The sequence below is a fragment of the Oncorhynchus keta genome, chromosome 34 (genome assembly GCF_023373465.1).
Source record: "Oncorhynchus keta strain PuntledgeMale-10-30-2019 chromosome 34, Oket_V2, whole genome shotgun sequence".
In the NCBI taxonomy this organism is placed as follows: domain Eukaryota; kingdom Metazoa; phylum Chordata; class Actinopteri; order Salmoniformes; family Salmonidae; genus Oncorhynchus; species Oncorhynchus keta.
Window position 1 is genome coordinate 61,510,459 of NC_068454.1, and position 10,549 is coordinate 61,521,007.

At 43.3% G+C, this 10,549-nt stretch overlaps 2 protein-coding genes across 3 annotated transcripts; both read right to left on the bottom strand.

Annotated features, from left to right (window-relative positions):
* Positions 1 to 1,974: 1,974 nt before the first annotated feature.
* Positions 1,975 to 3,972, bottom strand: LOC127915162 (uncharacterized). Of its 2 annotated transcripts, none has more exons than XM_052494258.1 (4): positions 3,246 to 3,972; positions 2,738 to 3,002; positions 2,311 to 2,592; positions 1,975 to 2,085 (listed from the first exon to the last, which is right to left on the bottom strand). In XM_052494258.1, exons 1-3 carry the CDS (start codon positions 3,505 to 3,507, stop codon positions 2,427 to 2,429), a joined length of 693 nt encoding a protein of 230 aa, XP_052350218.1. In that variant the 5' UTR covers positions 3,508 to 3,972; the 3' UTR covers positions 1,975 to 2,085; positions 2,311 to 2,426. The 2 variants fall into 2 exon arrangements, with proteins under 2 accessions (XP_052350218.1, XP_052350220.1); XM_052494260.1 differs by having other exon boundaries at positions 2,738 to 2,887; positions 3,246 to 3,966.
* Positions 3,973 to 4,107: 135 nt separating this feature from the next.
* Positions 4,108 to 7,610, bottom strand: LOC118367600 (beta-2-microglobulin-like). The gene is made up of 4 exons (XM_052492655.1): positions 7,563 to 7,610; positions 5,951 to 6,002; positions 4,529 to 4,813; positions 4,108 to 4,407 (listed from the first exon to the last, which is right to left on the bottom strand). Exons 1-4 carry the CDS (start codon positions 7,608 to 7,610, stop codon positions 4,268 to 4,270), a joined length of 525 nt encoding a protein of 174 aa, XP_052348615.1. The 3' UTR covers positions 4,108 to 4,267.
* Between the last annotated feature and the right edge of the window lie 2,939 nt (positions 7,611 to 10,549).

Below are 10,549 nucleotides of genomic sequence, written 5' to 3' on the forward strand. Positions count from 1 at the left end.
TGTCATCGGCCCAACCCTGCCTGGAGGTCGACAAACCGCATCAGGACTTGGAACCAGCGCTATGGACAGATGACATGAAAATAGAGCTCTTTTCTAGACTTCATTGCTTATCTTTATTAAGGGTGCCAATAATTATGGACCTGACTGTAGTGTTTGAAAATATATGCTTGGAAAGTCCCATACAAGCAAATAACGAATGGTAAGCAAACTGATTCCATCACATGGACACAATTTGAATAGTATGGTAAAGAACGAAAGTATTACTTCTGCTTTGTTAACCAGTGGCATTTTGGGCAAAGTGAAGAGTTCTCTCTTATGCTATGCACATGGAAGCAGTCAACTGACTGCTGAAAAAACATGACAACTGAAATAATATGAAAATGTGACATTTTGGGTGCACAAAGATTGTCTATGCAATTCTCTGTTTTGAAGTATGGAAAGTAAAGATTCCGGCAGTATATATCAGACATGTTAGACAATACTGTGCAGCCGTATTCATCGACCTGGCCAAGGCTTTCGACTCTGTCAATCACCACATTCTTATCGGCAGACTCAACAGCCTTGGTTTCTCAAATGGTTCACCAACTACTTCTCAGACAGAGTTCAGTGTGTCAAATCGGAGGACTTGTTGTCCGGACCTCTGGCAGTCTCTATGGAGGTGCCACAGGGTTCAATTCTCGGGCCGACTATTTTCTCTGTATACATCAATGATGTCGCTCTTGAGGCTGGTGATTCTCTGATCCACCTCTACGCAGACGACACCATTCTGTATACTTCTGGCCCTTCTTTGGACACTGTTAACTAACCTCCAGAAGAGCTTCAATGCCATACAACTCTCCTTCCGTGGCCTCCAACTGCTCTTAAATGCAAGTAAAACTAAATGCATGCTCTTCAACCGATCGCTGCCCGCACCTGCCCGCCCATCCAGCATCACTACTATGGACGGTTCTGACTTAGAATATGTGGACAACTACAAATACCTAGATGTCTGGTTAGACTGTAAACTCTCCTTCCAGACTCACATTAAGCATCTCCAATAAAAAATTTAATGTAGAATCGGCTTCCTATTTCGCAACAAAGCATCCTTCACTCATACTGCCAAACATACCCTCGTAAAACTGACTATCCTACCGATCCTCGACTTCGGCGATGTCATTTACAAAATAGCCTCCAACACTCTACTCAGCAAATCGGATGCAGTCTATCACAATGCCATCCGTTTTGTCACTAAAGCCCCATGTACTACCCACCACTGTGACCTGTATGCTCTAGTTGGCTGGCCCTCACTTCAAATTCGTCGCCAAACCCACTGGCACCAGGTCATCTATAAGTCCTTGCAAGGTAAAGCCCCACCTTATCTCAGCTCACTGGTCACCACAGCACCACCCACCCGTAGCACTCACTCCAGCAGGTATATTTCACTGGTCAACCCCAAAGCCAATTTCTCCTTTGGCCGCCTTTCCTCCCAGTTCTCTGCTGCCAATGACTGGAACGAATTGCAAAAATCACTGAAGCTGGAGACTCATATCTCCCTCACTAACTTTAAGCATAAGCTGTCAGAGCAGATCATTGCACCTGTACATAGCCCGTCTGTAAATAGGCCATCCAACTACCTCATCCCCATATTGTTATTTATTTCTTTGCTCCTTTGCACACCAGTATCTCTACTTGCACATTCATCTTCTGCACATCTATCACTCCAGGTTTTAATTGCTAAATTGTAATTACTTCGCCACTACGGCCTATTTATTGCCTTACCTCATTTGCACACACTGGATAGAAATGTTTATTTTTTTGCAAAAAATGTCAAACACAATATAGAAAAATGCCTTACCTTATCTACACACACGCCTAAAGCCTGACCTGAAACAGTAAAATATGTCTACATTATGAAACTTCTTGAAATCGAAAAATACAATAGATTTCTAGTTTACATAAAATCTCTGTCCATTGGGTGATAATGTTCTGACTTACCTGTTCTTCCACCAGTAGTAAACTCCTCCTCCAATAGCCATGGCTACACCAATGAAAAGGGAACACACCCTATTGCCATTTTAAACCATTTAGCATCCAGGCCTGAGGTATCTGGGAATGGAATTATGTAAAACAAGACATCACACTCTACCACATGGCTGCTACCAATCCAGTAACTTCAAATGTATTGACATTTTCATGAAAACACTGCTATAAGCAGAATGTTCCTCCCTCTTTCTGTACCCCTCTCCCCTACATTTCCATTCCAACTGTCCTCCCCTCCCTCCAGCTTTCACTCCAGACCACAATACTCCCTCTCTTCCCCAGGTCTCTCACCACATACCACCTCCAGTGGTTCATCTAGGCTGGGGTGCTCAACCATGCAGCTTACACTCTCCCCTCTCTGAGGCCTGAACTCTAGGTAGGAGTGGAGCTGGTAGCTCCAGTCCACGTTAGCCAGTGTGTCTGTGGAGGTCACGGCTATGGTGGTCTCCAGCCCGTCTCTCAGCCAGCTCACCCTCACCTCCTGAGGGTAGAAGCCTAGAACGCTGCACTCCAGCATGGACAGCTCCCCGTAGCGAGAGGGCTTGGTCAGGCGGGCTTTGACAATGGGAGGCACTGGGACATAGGATGATGTAGAAATTAAGTTGTCTGCCTGATGAAAGTCCCCGGCCCGAAACATCAACATTTTTATCAAACTTGACTTAAAATGTACAGTATGTGCAAATTACTAAGAAAGGAAAGAAACATAAAAATTACTTACCTATTCTTTCCAAAGTGCTCAGTTTGAAGAATCTTGCACTGTATCGGCAAATAGTCTCCTGCTTTCCTTATAGCCATTTTCCAAGCTTTGTTGTTGTAGTGATCTGCATTGCGTATGCCAAACTCCCCGAAACCCACATACTTCTGAACCCTGGAGTCATAGATGGTGGTCAATGTTTGGTTGAATATGTTTTTCACAAAGTAAATCATATTATCAGTGGTGTCATCATATTCACAGTCAACTATCCCCTGGAACTGGTACCCACCTGAAACAAATACATTTATTCATTTGGACTGTTGTATCCCCTTCCATGTAATTGTGCAATGAGGTACACTCAAAAAATATGTTGTTGCTTTGTGATTCAGGTAAATCTCCTTATCATTGCCTTTGTGGAGTTGTTATACTGTATTGTCACAAAAGATGTTTCAACTTCATTTGATACATTCTTCAAAATATACAGTATGTTAGACACATCATGCATTTCATCAAAAAAATAGACTTGACTCACCTGCTGGTGTTGCCCGGGTCTGAATGGCAGAAAGTCCAGCCACCCAATAGACCCAGCAGAGATCCATGGTGCATCCAGCCACCCAATAGACCCAGCAGAGAGCCATGGTGCATCCAGCCACCCAATAGACCCAGCAGAGAGCCATGGTGCATCCAGCCACCCAATAGACCCAGCAGAGAGCCATGGTGCATCCAGCCACCCAATAGACCCAGCAGAGAGCCATGGTGCATCCAGCCACCCAATAAACCCAGCAGAGAGCCATGATGCATCCAGTCACCCAGATAGAGACAAATAACTACACTGAAGTCTACCAGTTGAAGCAGCTATCATTGACAGGTACATCCCACTGTGTGACGAACAAGATTAAGCTCCACCTTGGTATCCAATAAGGTCCCCCCTTGCTATACTGCTGTAAACTGTTTCTGATATTGAGTGAAAATAGTTGTTTTCCCTTGCCACACCTGACAAAACAAATGTCCATTTTTTTTAAATACGTTTTGTACGGTAAGTGATAACCTGTGGAATGAGTTGAAGTTAATATCAGTCCTCACATGGACAGAATGAGATATTTCTGGTTTGGGTGGTGTGTTGGAAAAATATAAATTTCCTCATATGGTTGCACTGAGTCACTGCATTATCTTTGTGCAACAGTAACCAACCACTTCCTTTTATACAACTTATAATAGCCAAGGCTAACCATGTTGCAGGTTTACAAACTGAGAAGTACACCTAAAGGGAAGAAAACACCCAAAGAATACAGTAACAAGTATTTCTTATTTTCATGTAATACAGAAATGTGACATTGAATAAATGTGTAGTGCCTACATTACCAAAGCCAAAAAAAACATGTCCCGGTCTGAAAAGCAATTAAGGAGTATTTTATTAAGATTATGAATCAAATGTAGGAAATAGTGAACTGCATTATATTGGTTGCCAGCGTAGTTGTTGGTTGCTGAATATGATCATTGTCCTTGGTATTGGTGCATGGAGCCCTTGCTGTATCGCTGAGAGCTGATTGTTGCCTATGTTCTTAAGGCCCAACCAGACCTCTTGGCTTTTTTAATAAACCACACTCCTGTTGCTACTCCCAATACTCCTAGAGTCACACCTCCGACACATACTGCTGTCTCTACAGTCTGGTGATCTGTGTCCACTTCAACCTCTGTGGACACATATAGTGAAGAAACAATGAACTTGTTAGTGTCCCTAATACAGTATCAATAACATCCCACCTTTCTCTGCGTCGTACCCTACAGTATAAGGTCACACCAACAGTGACTCACCCCAGATCCTGGTGAGGGGTTCCTGCAGGCTGACGTGACCTACACTACAGGAGTAGATGTCCCCCTCCTGAGGTGTGATGCTCAGGTAGGAGAAGATCCTGAAGCTGATGTCTTTATTGGAGTAGTACTGGGTCTGAATGACAGTCCTCTCTCCCACCGGCAGCTCGTTCCTGGTCCAAGTCACATCCACGGGTGTTGAGTGGAAATCACTGACCTGGCAGATGAGTGTGTTGGGGACCCCCAGCTCCACCTCTCTCTGGGAGTATATGTGGGAGGTGGGCACCTCTGTTGGGGAGGGGGGATTCTAATTTGGGCACTCCTTCGTCCTCTCACCTCGGTGACCACCGATGAGTGGTAGAGTGATCGAGGAGAGTGTCAATTCGTTATTACGCTGTATGAATTTCATCACATACCCAATAACCTGCACCCTTTTTAGTCCATTTTTTTGTGCACTCCAGAGTGCGGATCAAATCAAAGTTTATTTGTCAGTGTGTCGAATACAACAGGTGTAGTAGACCTTACAGTGAAATGCTTTCTTAAAAATTGCACTGTTGGTTAGGGCTTGTAAGTTTACAAAAATAGGTATTAGGTAAACAATAGATAAGAAAAACAACTCAAATGACAGTGAAAATAACAGTAGCGAGGCTATATACAGGTGGTACAAGTGCAGAGTCAATGTGCGGGGGCACCGGGTAGTCGGGCTAATTGAGGTAATATGTACATGTAGGGATAGTGTTCACACCAGTCCAAACGAACTGAATTAAGGGGCTAAATGCACCAGAGTTCTGAAAAACACCAAACCAATTTGTTATAGAAGACACCTTAGTCCACTGCACCACCAGGATGGAGCTAGCATTTTAAGGCATACAAAGCTGTTCATTTTAGTCTATTCAAACAGACCCCATTTCAAAGAAAACAAGTACTCATTAAGATCAGGTGTGGCCAATTAATGGGCATGGCCATAACACCTGAACACAGTTAACAAGAGTGTTTTATTGACGCTGAGAACAGAATGCATGTTTCTAAATAACATTATTAGAACGTTAAACATTTTCTTGTGGTCTTTATGGAATGTCTTTTTAACATTCTCTGTACAATGAGAACATCACAAAATAGAACCATGATTAAAAGTTATGCTGAGGTACTGAAATTCTCACACAAGAATGTTGTTTCTTAACCTTCTCTGAACTATTTAAGAACATTCCCAATATCAAACCACTTTGTCAAGTTCCTTAAATGTGCTGAGAATGTTCCAAAGTCAAGCATCTGCCCTGCATCATTCCCAGAAAGTTGTGGTAAGGTTGTACGCAAAATAACCATAGGACAACCACGCTCTCACCAAGCTCTAAGAAACAGTCTCAGAAATGGTTATCAGATAATGATGTGCTAGCTGGGGTGTGACTTTGCAGAAACAGCGCTCACCTATTGCCTCTGGCGGGCTCTTTTCTCCCACAATGCAGCGGGGGATGTTGTACTGGCAGGTTCCGAGGGACACGTACACTTAGTGAGGCAGTCCCTGGGTCAGTTGTCCACTGCTGGGTAGAAGAGTTAATCTCCATCAAACTCCACGTCATACTCTATCGCTAGTGCCGTTTTTTTGGCAGAAGGTCAAAAACCGCAGCAAATGTTTGCCTGTGTTCAATAACGGAAGTTAAGACGGAAAATGACACATCTTGCTGTCTAGTAGCATGCTTTGCCAAAGAGTACGAGAGATGTTGAATGCAATATAATTCATTTGATTAAGCCTTTCAGTAAAATGTTGTTTTAATAACAATGGGAACTGATATAAAGCAGCTGTCTGCATCTATGGGTTTACAGAATAGAATACCGGAACGCAGTATGCTAAAGTGATTCTTGCAAGCAAAATAATTCCCAGTCTGCTTCCTTTCTCTCTCATATGAAGAGTGAAAGTGGACTTACTTTGGCAGTGTGACAGTAGACAAACACCCAGTATAAAAGCCAGGCACACTCTGCACCCCATCCTAAGTACACTTGTCCAGTAAGACTTATCAGTAATGTTCTGATTATTGTGTAGTACTCCAAACAGTGCTGCTGAAGGTGTCAGGTGACTTCCTCAATATCATCAGCCAATTTAATCTTTTATCTTGATGACACTGATGTTATTACCATATCTATGGTTATTACATAGAGAACATTAGTCATTCTGAGCATGCATGGCACACCTTACACACAACTAGGGTGTATCAAAGAGGTGAAACATTCAGAACTTTGCAGATAGAAACTCAATAAATAGCGCTGGGACATGACTCCCTATTCTGCATTCTACACAATACATTTCTATCTGAATGATCAGCATCGCCCTGGCATTGCCCACGTCTGACTGCTGCCACCTACTGTGGAGTCATGATCATTACAGTGTCTGCCCTTTATTGTTAATTAAACTGTACGTCCAACCGGCCTCACAACAGCAGACCACGGGTAACCACGCCAGCTCAGGACCTCCACATCCGGCTTCTTCACCTGCGGGGTCGTCTTAGACCCGGACATTGATGGAACTGTGGGTTTGCACAACCAAAGTATTTCTGCACAAGCTGTCAGAAACCTTCTCAGGTAAGCTCGTCTGCGTGCATGTTCTCCTCACCAGGGTCTTGACCTGACTGCAGTTTGGAGTCGTCAGCGATTTCAGTGGGCAAATGTTCACCTTCGATGTCCACTGGTATGCTGGAGAAGTGTCTTCTTCACGGATTAATCCCAGTTTCAACTACCAGGCAGACAGCATGTATGGCGTTGTTGTGAAGAGTGCCCCATGGGGGTTATGGTATGGGCAGTCGTAAACTATGGATAACGAACACAATTGCATTTTATCGATAGCAATTTGAATGCACAGCACAGGAGGTTGGTGGCATCTTAATTGGGGAGAACGGGCTCGTTGTAATGACTGGAGCGGATTCAGTGGAACGGTATCTAATACACCAAACACATGGCATCAAACACCTGGAAACAATTTCATATTTTCAGTTCCGCTAATTATTATGAGCTCTCTCCCCTCAGCAGCCTCCACTGATAGAGATACCGCGACGAGATCCCGAGGCCCTTTGTCCTTCAAATCATCCAACGCCATCACCTCATGTTTTCAACATGATAATGCACAGCCCCATGTCTCAAGGTGCTGTACATAATTTATGGAAGCAGGAAATGTCCCAGTTCTTCCATGACCTGCATACTCACCAGATGTCACCCATTGAGTATGTTTGGGATGCTCTCGGTCGACGTGTACAACAGCGTGATAATTTCTCTATGGTTTGTCCCTCTTGTGGTATCTTCCACTGGTTGACTCTCTGGGTCTCACATGGCTTTAGACTGTATAAAGTAGCAGTGCTTTGGACAGGCCAACGGAACCAAATGTATAGCCACTAACGCTATGTTGAGTCCTGAGTGTGTTACTTAGGCATATATAGATTATTTCGCCAATATCCAGCAACTTCGCACAGCCATTGAAGAGGAGTGGGACAACATTCCACAGGCCACAATCAACAGCCGGGAAACGCGCGGCATTAGGCAAATTGGTGGACACACCAGATATGGACTGGTTTTCTGACCCAAACCAATCCATAGGCTATGGCCTAATTTATTTAAATTGACCGATTTTCAATTGACTGTCTCTCTTATATGAACTTTAACTCAGTAAAATCTTTGAAATTGTTGCATTAAAATTTCTACTCTGTATATTATATATATATATATACATATATATATATACAGTGGGGCAAAAAAGTATTTAGTAAGCCACCAATTGTGCAAGTTCTCCCACTTTAAAAGATGAGAGAGGCCTGTAATTTTCATCATAGGTACACATAGGTACATAGGTACACAACTACGACAGACAAAATTAGAGAAAAAAATCCAGAAAATCACATTGTAGGATTTTTTATGAATTTATTTGCAAATTATGGTGGAAAATAAGTATTTGGTCAATAACAAAAGTTTCTCAATACTGTGTTATATACCCTTTGTTGGCAATGACAGAGGTCACTTTTGTTAAATCATCTGTCTTTGTTAGGAAGGAATATGAATAGAAGGAATAGTCTTCGCAGATCTCAACGAGCCAGGCGGCCCAAATTGCTGCATATACCTTGACTCTGTTTCCAGAGTTAAAAGAAATTCATGTTAGCAGGCAATATTAACTAAATATGCAGGTTAAAAAATATATACTTGTGTATTGATTTTAAGAAAGGCGTTGATGTTTATGGTTAGGTGCACATTGGTGCAACGACAGTGCTTTTTTCTCGAATGTGCTTGTTAAATCACCCGTTTGGCGAAGTAGGCTTTGATACAATGATAAATTAACAGGCACAGCATCGATTATATTCAACGCAGGACAAGCTAGATAAACTAGTAATATCATCAACCATGTGTAGTTAACTAGTGATTATGTTTATTTATTGTTTTTTATAAGATACGTTTAATGCTAGCTAGCAACTTACCGTGGCTGATTTCTGCACTCGCGTAACAGGTAGTCAGCCTGCCACGCAGTCTCCTCGTGGAATGCAATGTAATCGGCCATGATCGGTGGTGTCCAAAAATGCCGATTACCGATTCTTATGAAAACTTGAAATCGGCCCTATTTAGTCGGCCATTCCGATTAATTGGTTGACCTCTAATTTATATATATATATATATTTACACTGCTCAAAAAAATAAAGGGAACACTTAAACAACACAATGTAACTCCAAGTCAATCACACTTTGGTGAAATCAAACTGTCCACTTAGGAAGCAACACTGATTGACAATAAATGTCACATGCTGTTGTGCAAATGGAATAGACAACAGGTGGAAATTATAGGCAATTAGCAAGACACCCCCAATAAAGAAGTGGTTCTGCAGGTGGTGACCACAGACCACTTCTCAGTTCCTATGCTTCCTGGCTGATGTTTTGGTCACTTTTGAATGCTGGCGGTGCTTTCACTCTAGTGGTAGCATGAGACGGAGTCTACAACCCACACAAGTGGCTCATCAATACGAGCTGTGGCAAGAAGGTTTGCTGTGTCTGTCAGCGTAGTGCCCAGAGCATGGAGGCGCTACCAGGAGACAGGCCAGTACATCAGGAGACTTGGAGGAGGCCGTAGGAGGGAAACAACCCAGCAACCGGACCGCTACCTCCGCATTTGTGCAAGGAGGAGCACTGATAGAGCCCTGCAAAATGACTTCCAGCAGGCCACAAATGTGCATGTGTCTGCTCAAACGGTCAGAAACGGACTCCATGAGGGTGGTATGAGGGCCCGACGTCCACAGGTGCGGGTTGTGCTTACAGCCCAACACCGTGCAGGACGTTTGGCATTTGCCAGAGAACACCAAGATTGGCAAATTCGCCACTTGTGCCCTGTGCTCTTCACAGATGAAAGCAGGTTCACACTGAGCACATGTGACAGACGTGACAGAGTCTGGAGACGCCGTGGAGAACGTTCAGCTGCCTGCAACATCCTCCAGCATGACCGGTTTGGCGGTGGGTCAGTCATGTGGTGGGGTGGCATTTCTTTGGGGGGCCGCACAGCCCTCCATGTGCTCGCCAGAGGTCGCCTGACTGCCATTAGGTACCGAGATGAGATCCTCAGACCCCTTGTGAGACCATATGCTGGTGCGGTTGGCCCTGGGTTCCTCCTAATGCAAGACAATGCTAGACCTCGATATTTTTTTGAGCAGTGTATATACACACTCATACACACTATAACACAGTGCCTTTGGAAAGTATTCAGACCCCTTGACTTTTTCACAATTTTGTTAGGTTACAGCCTTATTCTAAAATATATTTTTTATATAATCCTCAGCAACCTACACACAATACCTCATAATGACTTAGCGAAAACAGGTTTATACATTGTACCAAATTTATAAAAAAATAGAAAACAGAAATACCTTATTTACATAAGTATTCACACCCTTTGCTATGAGACTCGATATTGAGCTCAGGTGCATCCTGTTTCCATTGATCATCCTTGAGATGTTTCTACTCCTTGATTTGATGGTCCCCAAGAACACAGTGGCTTCCCTCGTTGTTAAA